The following is a 15,948-nucleotide window of genomic DNA, read 5'->3' as shown; positions in this document are numbered from 1 at the left end:
CCGCAGCAGAGAATGCCAATGTACTAACAGAGCTCTGGAGTGAGGTTTTGAAGATGGGCACAACTAATTCAAGAAACCAGGCAAAAAAATGAAAATATTAGTGCGCATTCTGCAGCCAAATGCAAGCTCTGATACTGAAATCAGCAGGGGAATATTTCAGCATTCAGAAATAACCTCAACTCTTAGCAGCTACAGTTACAAACTACAAGCTGCAAAGATTTCATGTAGATAATGATAAGTTTTGTGTTTTATTTAAATGTTAAGGAACATTGTGTCGGGCAGGGCAAAAAAAAAAAACTTCCATAACCTCCTTTCTCCATAAATAGATCAACAAGTTTCTCATTGCACCAAGATACTGCTAACCCTCCAAAATGTGATCAATCCAGTTACAACAGCTACTACGAATGCAACACAACATGCAGCACGAATCTCAACTACCCTTTGAAATTTCTTCACCTGAGAGATGGGCCAGGCTTCCATTAGATCTTTCAATTTTCTCATCCACAGACACCTTTAATTAGAGTTAGCAGTTAAAGCTTCAAAAGCCTCCCTAAACTTCTGCTTCCACAACCACAGAAGCCGGAAAAGTATTCTTCGCCGGGTTTAAAGCCTCCAGTACAATTAATGCCCATTAGCTCGCTCTTACGTTAGGACACTTGGTCTACCTGAACTCATCAACAATCAAGGTGTAGATGTAGCACACTCCCAAAAATCACACCATGCGTTCAGTTCTAAAAATTGACAGTATCATGAAATTTACCATATTTGATTACTGATGTCATTTGGGCCAAGCTAGAAACCATCTGAGGTGCCTCAGTAAAAGTAGGGAGTCGCTGCGGAGCACCTTTTCTGGTATCCACCAACAAACTCCAGATCAAAGCCTTTCTCTCCATGGCACGGCAGCTGCACAAGCATTACCATCTCTTTCTCTGGGGAATAACAAACTGTTTCCAAGCAGGGGGCTCAGGAGCATCACAAAACGAACCCACAGGCTCTCAGAGAAATGAAAACGAAAAACGTCTGAACCAATTTCCACTATAGAGCTGACTTTCCACTTCCCGAGGGACTTTACAGTATGTAATGTATGCTATTCCTGTGCTCCGGGTCACTTGAGACTGAATTTTCTGTGAAGTTTTTTTCTCCAAGTCAGAAGAGTGGGAGAGACACGGCAAACAAATAAACAAACAAACAAATCTGAGGAAATTCCGAGAGTGCCTCGCTGACTTTTTACATGAAGTAACTAATCTGTCACAATGATCACAGATCATAGAAAAAACAAATGAATTCTCCACAGTTGGTGAATTTTCACTTACATTTCCAACACTTGGCTATCAGTCAGTCACTCATTATATCCCTGAGTCATTTCATTACCCCGTCATCCTTTGAGCCATTCATTCATTTAACATCAATATTCATGAGAGCAAAAATCAACTTCATATGATACTGTCAATGATCTTTTTAATTAACATTCGGAAAAATGTAAATTAACTCGGAAATTATATCAGCGATACAGGGATGGATCAAGCACCGAGCACGAATATTCGCACATGTTCGAAACACACACACACACCGAACACACACGAACAGAAAGAAATGATCCCAGAATAAAGCACTCTGCAAAGAAACAAGTTTTCTTTGGCTTCATACCAAACAAACATCGAAACAACGTCTGCATCTGATTGTCCAACTCACTCTTTCCAGGTCTTGTCGGAGGTGTGTGAAGAGTTTGAGGCGTCTGTAGAGGACGTCCTGCTCCTGTTGGGCCAGGTTGTCCACCTCGTCTCTCTTTAAGGTCACCAGAGGTCGATTAAAGTTGGCCTTCCTCTTCAGCTTCCAGAACTGATATAAGTAGTCCACCTTAAAACGTAGACACACATTTACCCGTTACGCTATCATAATGTTCGCATCGCTGCCATGTTTGATTTCAATTCAAGTCAAAGATGGCAGCGAGAAATTTCATGGAGTTAAAAATCAGTGCGAGCATCTGGTCAATGAAGGTGCTGTGTGCGCAGGTCACATGGAAGGCCACTGTACTGTGCTTTCAGACTATTTCCTTTTTTTGTTGTTTTTAATTGTGAATTAGAGGCACTGAAGCATTATAATGTGAAATTCTAGAGCACATTTTTGCAGGAGATTTATTTCAAAAAGTCATCCAGCTTTGGAAACTTTATAGTCATATTAAACTTCAATAATTTTCTCAAATTAAGGATCAAATACTTGGATATTCTTTGTGATTTTAAAGTCAAAGAAAAACTTTACAAAGGTCTCACAAAATTACAAAATACACATATAGTCACATAGAGAAGAAAGGACTCTCTACTGTCCTGTGAAAAACTAGGTGCACCATTACAGCCTCAATACTGTAGGAATTTTTTTAATTAAATAGCCACCAGGTGCTGCTAATCAAATACACCTGATAAACTGATCATCACCAAGTGTGAGCAATGCTATAAACACTGAAGTTTTGGTAGTTTGCTGGTCAGGAATGGGGATCCTCACAAAATCAGCCCAAAGCATATCTTAAGTTTGCAAAATTGCATCTGAAAAACACCAGAAGACGTCTGGAACAATGTCCTTAGGACAGATGAGACCAAAGTAGAGATGTTTGTCCATGATGTATAACGCAAACACAAACACCAACTGTCAGGCATGGTGGTGGTGGGGTGATGATTCGGGCTTGTTCTGCAGCCATTCAGTTGACCAGAAACTCCTCTGTACACCAAAGTAGGGCTGTGCGATATGACCAAAATCTCATATCCCGATATAAGAATTCTATCGTCCCGATAACGATATAAATCACAAAAATTTAACATTTTCTGTCAATTCTGTGAATCTCGGGCAGCTCGACTTGCGTGAAGTGTTTCCAACTGCGCGTCCTTTACCCGGAGTCGAGTGTTTTAACCGATGCATGAAACTATACATTTTTAGACTTAAGTTGTAACGGCCGAGAAATTTCATGGAGTTTCTTTGTATTTATTACACGGCGTGCTGCGGGGAAAAGCCTGTTCTAACGTTTGAGTCTAAGGTTTATTTCTTAGCACCCGGCGGCTCTTTTTTCTTCTCATCCGTAAATAATCTGCTCTTTCATGTGATTCGGTTTATTTTGAAAAGTCTCAACAGGATCTTGAGCTTTATTGTGAAAGGTTTATGTGGAACATAAACAAGCGGACGATGAAAAAATATTGCCGTAAACAGTTTATTTTGCGACACCACGAAACAAACGATAGCGTAAAATGAAACGACAGATGTTTTTATATCGTCATCCGATATATATCGTTATATCGAACAGCTCTACACCAAAGTACTTTAGAGTAAAGTGTGAGTCCATCTGTCTGACAGCTAAAGCATTGCTGAAATTCTGTCATGTAACAAGTAAATGAACTTAAGCACAGCAGCAAACCTACAACTGTCTGAAAATAAGAAGAATCACCGTGTTGCAATGACCCTAACCTGATTGAAATGCTGTGGTGGGACCTTAAGAGAGGTGTGCACACATGGAGTGTGAACTGTTTTTAAAGAAATGTGGGCCAAAATTCCTCCACAACAGTTTGAGAGGCTGATAAAGTCATACAGAAAATAATTACTTGAAGTTACTGACGCTAAAAGTTGTTCGACCTCACCGAGTTTTTCACAGGGCTGTATAGAGTCCTGTGACAACTTCATTTTTCCCATGATTGTAGACGTGACATTTTTCTTTTGTTAAAAATCCCCATTCATATTCACATTTGAAGGATCAACCTTTTACACCAATGAAAATAAAACAGGACTGCACACATTAAAGAAGTGCAGCACTACGAAAAACGTTTCACTCGTGATCTGAGTAAGCAATGACTCTTCAAAGTCTGGGTATTTGACAACATGGCTACAATCGCAAGTATTTCATTAGTGTATCCAACTACAATGAATACCTCTATTAGATCATACACTGCAGACAAGACACAAAGCACACTGAGGCACTGTGGTGTAATGTGGTTGCCCCAACCTTGCCAAGAAAAGTGAAGCGGTTCTTTGACAACACAACAATATTTTCTCATAGATTTGTGACCTTAACCAGACAATACCTGAGTTTTTTCCTCTCTCTCTCAGCTCTATTATATTTTTAAAACCCAAAATGGCCCTGAAGTGTTGACTCAGTATCAAAAATTCTTTTTATAAAAAAGAACTCTTTCAAATCCATGGTTTAGCTTTCCTAGTAAAAAAAATAAATAAATAAAACACTTTCCAGCAGCAGCGTCCATGTTTGGAAAGCAGAACAGAGCATGGTCTAAACAAATACCTGTAACTCATCATGCGGTCTACGAATACCTATGAATGGGGAACACTTGAGCCAGTGTGCTAAATCGAGGCAAGTACATGATTAGTCTTCTCATATTTCTATAATTTTATACTCTTAACACAAACACATTTTTCCGACTAGGCAATGTTCTCCCAGATTTCATCAATCAATAGGAGCCTTCAGCTTTTTGTTCTTTGGACAGAAACGGCACTTCCTAACAGCTTCATGCTTCGGTGAATCGGGCGTTCTGAAATGCTCTGCTGCACGTCGCTGCTGTACTGAGCAGTCACAGTATCTGCATACTTGCTCCCTCTTAGCAGGAACAAGTGCTGCTATTATGAGCTCTCTCATCAGTGAGTTTTTTCAGCCACTCATCTTGTTGACCATGTCTGTGCACTTCGTGCCTATACCTGAGTCACTACCTAGAAGAGCAGGTATTTTTTGATACACATACAGGCGTACCTATCCTATCGCAACGAGTGTTTAACCTCATTTCTTATAACTTAATGAGAAGCTGTAGGGTCCTAGCTTAACACACCTGGGAGACGGGTAGCCCCAGGTTTTCGGCAACCTCCCTGGGTTCCACGAGTCGGTAAAACTCATCCTCCAGCTCCTGAAGCTTCTGCTTCCTCTGGCTCACTTTTTCTCTCTCCAGTTGGTCGCGCTCAGCCCGCTCCGACGCCGACACTGAAACCAGGTGCGATACCGACCTCTGCGCCGGATCGCTGCTGCCATTTGTCTCGTTTTGCTGGTCCTGCCAAAGCTCGGAGGTGAGACCGGGGGCGGCCCACTCGGGTCTGGCTCCACCGTGTGCTCCGTTGGCGGTGGAAGCGGTGACGTGATTGCCGTTGCTCATTCCGCTTGAGCTGAAGGTGCTGTTGGTGTTTGTACTGGTGTTGCTGTGCTCCAGGCAGAAGGACTTGAAGCGCACCTCGTCGTTCTCGGCCAAGATGGTCTTCATCTCCAGGCCGTGATCGAAGGCGCAGGTCACATGGAAGGCCACAATACAGGAGGGCATGGAGCACTGGGAGCAGGGACAGAGAGGGAATTGAGTTAAGGGACACAGCAATAAAAAAAAATGTCTTCATGTTCTCAGACATTTTGTCAAACCTGTTTGTTTTAAGCTGTCATTTTCGGTTCATTTATTGCGTTATCAAGGTTCCAGAACAAGTGCAGCAAAGCAGAAAGACAGACCAAGTCACAACAAACACAGCTTTCCCATTTCTGCTGACATTCTGGTAACTTGGGATATGTTTCAATATGTGTGTGAGTGCATGTTTCTCAGTGCTATCCATTACAGGTCATACTAAGAGCTGACCTCCCACTGAGTCCCTCCAGGCATGCTACGATTTTGTGTGTGTGTGTGTGAGAAAGCGAGAACCCTTGTGACTGTACTGGTGTCACTGCTGCATGCACATTTTTTTAGTATGTGTGAGTGTGTGTGTAGATCTGCACTTATCAAAGTAGTTCAGGATTCGGCAGGAGGCTCGTTGGTGACTCTCTGCACTGCAGTGCATGATAATAAAAAAAAACCTCACTGATCCAACCGACTCAACCATCTGGAAAACAACTTTTCTACAAATGTCTCTTCTCTCTCCCTTTATTTCTCTTATCCTTATTTGGCTTTTATGCTTCATAAAAACTTTCTAAAAAGCTTTAAAAAGTTTTAATTGGAACTACTTCCTACCAAAGAAACAGTCCAGTCCTAACTGGCGTTGGGCTTTTCGGCATTTCCAAATGTGGTTTGTACGATGAGGCAAAAAAGGAGACATAACTGGCTAGCATATTCTTTTTTGCTTGAACTTCGGGTTGGCTTTGGACTGTGCTGCGGTCTTCTCTACTGTCACACTAAAGTAGGTCATCATCAGCCCGAACACCAATCTATCACTACAACCTTCAGCAGCACATGGAAAAGTGTGCGACTGTAATCTCAGGTATGCTGAGAGATCCAGATGAACCCACTCTCATTTCATCTTTTATGGACTTAATATTAGAGCCTATTTGTGTGTGGGAGGATTAACAGAGATATCCTGCATTAAACTTACATGATTTGTGAAACAGCATGTGAATCCATGTGAAACCGCAAACTGACTAATGGAGACCTCCTATGTGTGTTATTCCCCAATGTGGATAATGATGATAGACTCCTTGCTTTAATTGGCTCAATATGTCAAGTTGTACAGTCACTGTTATATATTTTAGTCTTTTGAGCACGACAAGCTTGGTTTTTATTGAAAACTGCCTGCAAATACCACATTTTCACCAGTTCTTTCCCTAACGTTACCAGATACATTATCAGAGAGATTATGAGGGAGATTTACCACTCAAACAAACCCCGTTAGAAATCTATAGGGAAGTGCTATAACAGCAAATATGAACACTACTGATTGCAAACAGTCAATCAACAGCAAAATGAGAAAACATAAACCTACTGTGTTATTGTGCTAATGCAGATGAACCCTAGAAGTTCAAAAGGTGTGGCAGCCTGTACACTGGGGGAAATACAGTGAAGTGAAAAAGTGTTTGCCCCCTTCCCGATTTCTTAAAACACAAGTTAATTACAGTTTATAAATGAATTATTATTATTACAATGATAAACACCTTCATTTAGAAAATGCATTTTGTGTTTACTTGTGTTTTCTCTAATATTATATTTGTCTGATGATCTGAAACATTTAAGTGTGACACGTATACAAAAACTAAAAATAAATCAGGGGACAAACACTTTTTCAAACCAGTGTAAGTATCTGATCCCCTGCTAAAATTTTTAAGTTTGCCAAGAAACACCACTGTTAACAGCATTGGTAATGTACATGCCTGCCTAAGTTTGCCACTGAAAATCTAAATGATTCAGAGAAAGTGCAGGAGAAAGTGTTGTGGTCAGATGAAAGTAAAATCGAGCTTTCTGGCATCAACTCAACCTGCCATGTTTGGAAAAAGAGAAATTCCAAGTATGACAAAAAGAACACTATCCTCACAGGTGTTTTTCTGCTAAGGGTACAGGATGACTTCACCACATTAAAGGGCCAATGGATGCGGTCATGTCCTACTAAATGTTGGACGAGAACGTCCCTCCCCAAGTCAAAACACTTAGAATACCAATTATTTCCCCCACTGTATATCTACTCATTATCGTGGTAAAGATGCAAGCGTGCCTAGTGTTGTTTCTCGGCTTATGTATGATGTGGCACAGCAGAACACTTGTGCTATGGTGAAGAAAGTCCATAAACACCTAAACAGTTGGAAACACTGATATAGCATATATTGCGTAACTTTGTGCATAGCATACACGCCTTTTGTAGATGACAAAAAAAAGAAACCTTATTTTAGGGTAAAATCACCAAACTATTTCATTGTTTATCAGATTAGACAGTTTTATATTCTGGTAACCACTGGAATTCACGTTATATCTCTCCCCGTTTATTTGACTCGGGGCTTTATGATAACTGATAATTGCCCATCTTAGTTACAAATGGAGTAAGCGTTTACCACAGCTGCCACTTTGTTACCAAGATGGTTGTTGAGTGGCAAATTTTCTCCTAAAACTTTGACAATGTATCCAAGATATTGTGTCCAATAGATAACAACATTCTACCCATAAAGTTTATTTCACAGCACTTGTTTAAGTCCCACTTCATATTGTGCATATATTTTATATGAATTTTACCTTTATTGACAAAAAACAAATGATTTCCATATTTTTTTCACTATGGGACTGTATCAGGTCTGATATAGCGATCACGTTTATGAAATCTGTTTTTGATGTGCAGCAGTCTGAAATGACTGCATATGCACAAGCATAAGCATGTGAACATTCTGCAGTATTACCATTTTGTCTTCTTGGCAACACCTGCTAGATTTGACCATATATATATATTTTTAATATCCATATTTTCTTTCCATGACCTGATTATCTTGACTCATCAGGCTTAACTCAATCCATCCATTTTGTGTCAAAGAAGAGTGAAGTGGCACATCATTGTATGCGATCAACAAACACAGCCTGGGTTAACAAAGACAGTGGATAACTATCCATTATTTTTAACTGGGGTTTTAGGTGTTTTTCAAGCTAGCTAATGCAAAGAAACCTTGGCTCTAATGGATTTTGCACAGCCCTCAAATCATTATGACAGTTTGGTTGGCTTTTCAGTGTACATTCTCGTGTTTAAAGAGTTTAATTTGTCCTTTATTGTTTTTTAAGGTAAAACTAAATGGCTTTTCTCTGTCATAAGAAGCTTTGACCAATGAGTTAGCTGCCAGATGTGGGTTTAGAAGGCAGCTGTTTTCCTCCACCCCATCGGAGTGGAGCTGCAACCACGTTTTCTCCTCCCCTTCAGGTCACCTGCTGATCATCAGAGCAATCAACTGCTGAACAAAAAGACCAGCGCAGCAATCCACACTCCGCCAGATTATGAGCTCACCCGACGTGGTGAAGAGGCTAATCTTGTTTTTATTTGCTTTTTCTTATGATCTGTTTCTCATGTAATTCCGTGCCTTTTCTCCTCGTCTCCACTAAGCCAGCCAGCCCCGGATCTCACATCCATGTGCAACCACTCACCTCTCACGAATGCCACTTCTTCTGCTGCTACTTGAGATCATTACTCACCTGCTGGATCACCGCTGCCACTCTTCGGAGCCTTCCCATGCTCCACCCTTCACCAGCTTCCTTGCGGGCTCAAAACCTCTCCCTTTTGGCACCCTCCCCTGGCCCGACTACCTCGGATTTCAAGTAAGGTTTTCTCACAATAATCCTCTGGACAACATTGCCTAACTCACCTCCTCCTCCTCCTTCTCTGCACTGTCTAACTTGTCCTCTTGTCTCACAGATCTTACCCTCGCTACCTGCCTTCGCTCCTCATGCCTGCCTCTCTCTCCTGTTAATTGCATTCATATGTTCAGCTGAGCTCAGCCTTGTATTTAAATAAAGTTTGTTTCTATGTTTACGTTTCTTTAAAGTGAGTAAGAGCTCATTTAAGTTAGTTCATGTGCAATGTCTCTAAGCGAATAAAGAATCTCAAAATGCACTCTACTTCTCTACGTCTTGCCCGGGTCCCGCACTTGAGTCCTACACTCACTGTTTACTAAAGCTTGACAGTTTCACCTGATGCACAGATAAATCACCAAGAAAATAAAGCCAGTGATGAAGAAACAGAAGGTGTGATCCAATAATCACATGCTTAGCCTGTGTAAGACACCCCAATAAATACAACATCCTGATAAAACGTGGAGTTACGGTCAAAGGTCTCCACTGTAAACCCATTTTTTTTTATTACCAACCAAATGTCAGATTGAGACCACTGCAGCTGCTCTCACTTTTTCGGTGGCAAAAGGTTGAACACAGCGTGGAGTTGGCTAAATGTGTTGTTTGGTATGAGCCAAGTCATCGGAGGAAAAAAAAAGAAAAAGAAAAAAAATACTCATCTGGCCTTTTCGACTGCACCTGCTCTGTTCTGGCAGGGATTCATTAATAATGTTTTTATCAGTGCCCACACTGCTGCCGGCTACTTCTGTTTGTGAAGAAAACATGTTTCTCTAAAATAATCTTTGCAAGACTTAACTGAGAAAACCCCCCCGACATTATTCAGACTGAGGTTTGTTCATACTTTACTCTGGAACATTTTTTAACTTGTGTATCAACTTGCGATTTATCAACATTTCCTTGACCTGAAAAATTCTGGATTTGTTTCCTCTCTTTTTTTGTTGCACATGTATTTGGTACAAACCAACCAGAAAAATCAATGAAGCAACTTCCCATCTTTTTCATCTTTAGGTTTAGCCGATTTTCTATCACTCTCCATAATTAATTTTAAACAAATCTATCCATTCGTTATATTACCACAAATTCAATTCGGGGTCATGCAGGCACTGGAGCTTATAGACTTACATTGGACCCTTAGCAAATTTAGAGTCACCAATTAACCTAACATGCAATCCTTTGCATCGTGGAAGGAAGCAGGAGTACCCAGAGGGAGCATAAACAGGCAAACTCCACAGAGAAAGGCTGTGAGGCGGCAGTGCTAACCACTGCACCATTTTCCCACCCAAAAACCAGAAAGGGGCAGAGATTAGAGAGAAGCTTGGACCTACAGTAACTAATCAGTGTGATCACTTGAGAGATCTCAAGCATCTTCCTTATATGTCAATCAATCGTCAATATAGTCAATTGTATCAATAACAATACTAGTATTGTAGCGCGATAGGATCAATAGTTTGTTCCTATCCTCCAAGTTCAGAATGTAGCCCACTGAATCGTGTTAAATTGTTTTCTTTTTTGAAAATGAAAAAATATACCTCAAACATGCACTATGAAAACTGTCATAACCCTTTTGTGTTTCCCAATACATCTATTTTATTTTTGACCTAAAGCAAATTTAAACAACAGAAGTTGATCCAAAGTGCTTTAGAGCAGGCAAATTTCCTCCAAAAAGCCCAGTTTCAAAATACATAAAAGGCTGATTGGTGTGCTTTGTAACCGTGGAAAGTAAAAAAAACTGTGATTTAAGGGTCACATCTCTTAAATCTCTACTACACAAGTTGCTTTTATAAGTTGAAAGTATAAGTATTGTTCTTCGCAATACTAGCCCTGTATTTACTTGGTATCCCTTCAATAACAAAATGTGCAGCACTGCACAGGACTAGACTTTAAAACAAAGTTCTGTATGTTTAAACAGAATTCAGCTCCAATCCTATGATATTCCAACATCTGAGCTGCTGGATGTCCACCGCTTGATATGGGAATAACCAGAGTCATAATAAAGCAAATTAAATTCTTACGACATATTTTCAAGACCTTTTTCTATTCACTTAATCCATCTAGCACACTTAGAGCTACAACAATCTCATTATTAAAAGCTGTACACAGAATCTCTTTTACATATACAGTACAGGTGGCACTGGTTGACCTTCTAGTGCACAGATCTTCAGTAGAATACTAATTAAGAGACTCTTAACTCAGAACGTCCTGGCTAATGGTTGTTAGATATGTATACTTTGTTATGAGCGCTTGAGATGCTTGTTAGTAGCTCAGCATGAAAAGAGACAGGACAAGGTGTCATTAGACGAAGGCTTCAAAAAGTGGATTTCACTGTTGGAAGTGGTGCCGAAGTGAAGAACACTCAAGGCTGAAGCTGTCTGACCTACTCAACATTAAAAACACACAGATATCAGTGGTAACACATGCTTTGTGCTTTAATGTCTGCTATAGTGTGAATACATTGTCCTGCAATTGATCTACAATGATTGTATCACAAATCACAGCAAACACTTAAATCGGAAAAATAGATTAAAAGAAATTTTCTCTCCTGGACTGAAACTTTTCGAGGCGGAAAAATATTTCTTATTTCCGACTTTTCTCCACAACGTGGTTTACAAAGAACTCCTGCTGCTCGAGCTGCTGTGCAGAAAAGCATCTCAACTGATTAGCAAGTATGTTTGTACAGCAGTCTGCTTTCAGCTATGGAAACAGGAGAGTGAGACTCTCCCTACGGACGACTCCAACTCAGGGGGTTCGCTGATAGTCTACAGCAGGGATACACTGTCAGGAAACACCCTCGCCGATGCGCAAACGCACACACGCGTTCGTATCCAGTACATACATCTGGGATGTGCATATGCTGCAAGCAAATGCAAAAGCATTGCAATGCTTTAGGATTGCGGTTCACCTTAAGAGCACTTTTGAAGCTAAATCATGCACAGGCTAATGTCTGTGAAGTGGGTTAGTGTAAGTGTGTCAGCAGGGGCTGTGTTTGCATACTAAGCAGTCGCTTCAAACACATCCACATTGCCTATCAGGAAACTAAAAACTACAATAATTTGATGAGAGAAATGCTGTGTTTGGAGCATGCGCACAGCATGCTCCAAACACAGCATGCTTTATTAATGAAGCCTTGCAGGTAAAAAGACACAAAATGAGCACATCATTTTGTGTCTTTTTACCTGCAAGGCTTCATTAATAAATTCATGGATCAGTGTTTCACCCTTTGTAATAAATATTACACATAGTGGAAACCTTCACATATCCACAAACCACCTCTGGCTGATGTACAGCATGCATGCAGGCTGCATGATAATTTAAAAAGAGGAAACTTGTTGCTGTTGAAATCACACCCTCACTTATCTTGGTTTAACATGTTTGCAAACTGGTAGTTGAGATTTAGCAACCAGAGAAGGAAAAGAAGCAAAAACTGAAACCCATAATCTGGAGCACTGTAGAACCTGTGGACGTTTTGAATGCTGCTTGTGTTTCTTTTGTTTTTGGGGTTTTTCTTTTAACATTTGAAGACAATGAGATAGACGGGCAAAGCACTGATAATATACCTGAATGCAGGTCCCTGTGTGCTCTCGACACAGGCTGCAGGACAGAGCCCAGCGGCTGGCGGGGATATGGGACACCTTGGTAATGGGCTCCATCTTCTCTGGACAGCCTATACTCACCTAAGGAGGAAAACAAAACAGTTAGTAAGAAACAAACATAGAAAGCACAACAACACTGATGAGACTCATCTTACTCTAAATTCTTTTTAAAAAAATCTCACTTAATAATTAGGCAAAGTGCCAAACATATTTTGGTTGCAGCTTCTCAAATGTTGGAATATGCAGCTTTTTTTGGGATAAGTTAATATTCATCTGCGATGGTCATACAGGCAACTGAGGCTGAAAGACTCTTGGTGCATCTGGGGGCTTCCCATGATGTGTTCCTTTTCACTCCCTCTATTTTTATACACCACTTTGCATTTCATCATTGGCTATTATTAATCTCTGGCTGTCTTTCACTTCTCTTTTCTCCCCTCAACCCCAACTAGTCGCGGCAGACGGCTGCCCCTCTCTGAGCCTTGCTTTGCTGGTGGTTTCTTCCTCTTAGGAGGGAGTTTTTCTTTCCGTCTGTCGCCAAGCGCTTGCTCATATGGGGTCGTCTGATTGTTCAGATTTTTTTATGTACTATTGCAGGATCTTTACCTTAAAAAAAAAAAAGCAAAAGCTTCTTGAAGCAACTGTGATTTGGCGCCATATAAAGTATTAATAAAATACAACATTTGAAGTTACAACATAATTATCATCTTCTTAAATATATTTAACACCTCAGCTACGCAACTTCTTCAGTTTCTGATTAAAGTAACCTCCCTAAACGCATCCTATGAATGACAGTTTACACCCTAATTTAGCTTGAATAACTTCACCTGTTTTCCAATTTCCAAAACTGTCCTCGGACCCAGAGCAGAGACACATGTGCTTCTTGGAAAAAGGTTACTGTAAAGCTCTGTGTGACTTCCTCTTTGAGCAGTTCATTCAGAACAGCTTTGGCCCCAGACCTCCCTGCACCAAATACAACCAAGAAGTCATTGACTTGTGCCAACCAGCCATGCAGAAAAGAAGTGAAGAGCACTCATCACCAAAGCGCTGTTTCTTCCTTCCTTCCTTCCTTCCTCTGCTGCCTATTTCTTTACAAAAAAGGAAAAAAAACAACATTCCACTTCTTTCACATCCACTTCTTGTCATATTTGAGGCACGGCCTTCTCTCCTTGTCCTTCACGCTTGTATTAACAAGCTGACAACTGATTTCCGCAGGTCACGCCTCCTCCCCATCATCCACTCGTCCTTCTATCTGATTTTCTTTCCTCCTCTCATCTGCTCAACCACAGAACAAACCAATGGCCTCTGCTCTTTCTGTTATTATCGATGTCTTTTGTACAACACACTCACACAGTTGATGCGGGGGTCAATTTTCACTCCATTGAGAATGTCAATAGAAAGTGCAATTCTGACTATGATGCCACAGCCATCACTGTCAACGCGCACTTCTTTTATGCAGCTGATATAAGAGCCGGTAGATAAGAAAAGGATTTCCACTTTTTGAATGGTACAGTTAATTGATTGAATTGTTCACAACCGTGATTCCCACGCGCACACACACACACATACGCAGAAGTTGCACTTCACATTTCAAAGCAGACAGATGAAAAAAGGGACAAAATCTAAAATCGCTTTAGAGGAAATCACTGTGTTAAATAAAAAGCCTTCTTAAAAGAGGGGCTCTTCCTCTTTGAGATTGAGTGTGTGTGTTTGTGTGTCTATGTGTAACTATGAGGGGTGAAAAGCTGTTTAAAGAGAGACCTTTCTCTAGGAGCTGAAGGCAGGCATAAGGCAGCTATGCACAGCTCTGGAGAGGCTGTATCATTTGAAGGCACACACACCCATACAAAAACAAACACACATACACTATAAATGTAAAACACACTTACACACAGTTTTTTCCACCACATATTCAGAACAAATCTACCAACTAGTAGCATGAAGCACATACATCTGAGCCCACACAAGGACAAGAGCACAAAACACACACACACAGCACAGACATGCAAATTAACCCCCTCCGCCATGGTAGGAAGAGAAAACAAAAGCGAATGGAGCAACGAAAACAATTAGCCCAATCAAGGGTGACAGAAGGCAATTAGGAGGAAAAGGTTTGAGGTGCCAAAAGCCACTCTATTATTGAGAGAAATGTGCTGGTGAAGTGTGCCGCTGAATAGTCGCAAGAAATATGACTGGCTGTCTTAAAGGTGTGCAAGGCTCGAAGCGCATCCACGAACCTTCTGAAATGAGGGGGCTCCGTTTGGGGCTTTCAGATGAGCGACGGTGACAAAAGATGTCATCAAGAAACGTCAAGACGAAATGAGCGGCTGCTGGGAGAAGCACGCTTGACAGCCAGGTTCCTCGGGAATCATTATGCATTCTTCAGATTGTAAAGAGGAAGGTGTTGACTGGTATTTTAAACATTTACTCTAAACAAGTGGTGGAAACAAGTAACAGGTGCAAATGCTTCTCAAAATCTTCCACCAAAGACTTTTTTGAGTCTAATTGCAAAGCAAAGGCCTCACCGTAAAACCACAGCGATGCGCTACATTGCCAAAAGTATTCACTCAGGCATCCGAATCATTGAATTCAACTCCGGTCATTTCCACGGCCACAGGTGTATAACATGCAGCACCTGGACGTGCAGACTACTTTTACAAATATTAGTGAACGAATGGGTTGCTCTCAGGACTTACCTGTCCAACAAGTCCAGTCATGCAGTTTCCTTGCTACTAAATATTCCACAGTCAACTGTTAGTGGAAGTGGAAGTGACTTGAAGCCATGAAGTGGTAGGCTATGTAAAGTTACAGCTCAGTGTCAGCAAATGCTGAGGCAAATAGTGCGCAAAGGTCGCCGACTTTCTGCACAGTCAGTTGCTACTGATCTACAAAACTCATGTGACCTTCAGATTTGCTGAAGACCAGCGCAGAGAGAGCTTCATGGAGTGGAGTGTAATCCAAGCCTTACAGAACCAAGCGCAATGCAAAGCATCAGATGCAGTGGTGTAAACCACACCGCCACTGGACTATAGAGCAGTGGAGACGTTCTCTGGATGGACATCACGCTTCTTCATCTGGTAATCCAATGGAAGAGTCTGGGTTTGGCAGTTGTCTGACTGCAATGTGCAAAGTACAAAGTTTGGTGGAGGAAGTATCACAGTGTGGGGCTGTTTTTCAGGAGTTCGGCTTGCCTTCTTAATGCTTTACCATACCACGACATTTTGAACAATTTCATCCTCCCAACATTGTGGGAACAATTCTGTGAAGCCAACAATGCCTAAAAGCGAATGTAGAAAAGGTTACACTTCCAGGGATGTATTAAA

The 15,948-nt window shown here is 41.0% G+C and overlaps 1 protein-coding gene across 3 annotated transcripts in view; it reads right to left on the bottom strand.

Moving 5' to 3' along the window:
• jade2 (jade family PHD finger 2) overlaps nucleotides 1-15,948 on the bottom strand; it is a 233,019-nt gene that overhangs the window by 84,781 nt on the left and 132,290 nt on the right. For all 3 annotated transcript variants that reach the window (XM_080866369.1, XM_080866370.1, XM_080866371.1), the window contains exons 8-10: nucleotides 12,593-12,709; nucleotides 4,815-5,300; nucleotides 1,693-1,857 (exon numbers count right to left, since the gene is read on the bottom strand). In XM_080866369.1, coding sequence (XP_080722495.1) covers nucleotides 1,693-1,857; nucleotides 4,815-5,300; nucleotides 12,593-12,709 — 768 coding nt within the window. The remainder of the gene's footprint in view (nucleotides 1-1,692; nucleotides 1,858-4,814; nucleotides 5,301-12,592; nucleotides 12,710-15,948) is intronic.

The sequence above is a fragment of the Rhamphochromis sp. 'chilingali' genome (genome assembly GCF_963969265.1).
Source record: "Rhamphochromis sp. 'chilingali' genome assembly, chromosome: 19".
NCBI classification, from domain to species: Eukaryota; Metazoa; Chordata; class Actinopteri; order Cichliformes; family Cichlidae; genus Rhamphochromis; species Rhamphochromis sp. 'chilingali'.
The sequence above is the reverse complement of the archived record's forward strand: the minus strand, read 5'-3'. Positions and strand labels throughout refer to the sequence as shown.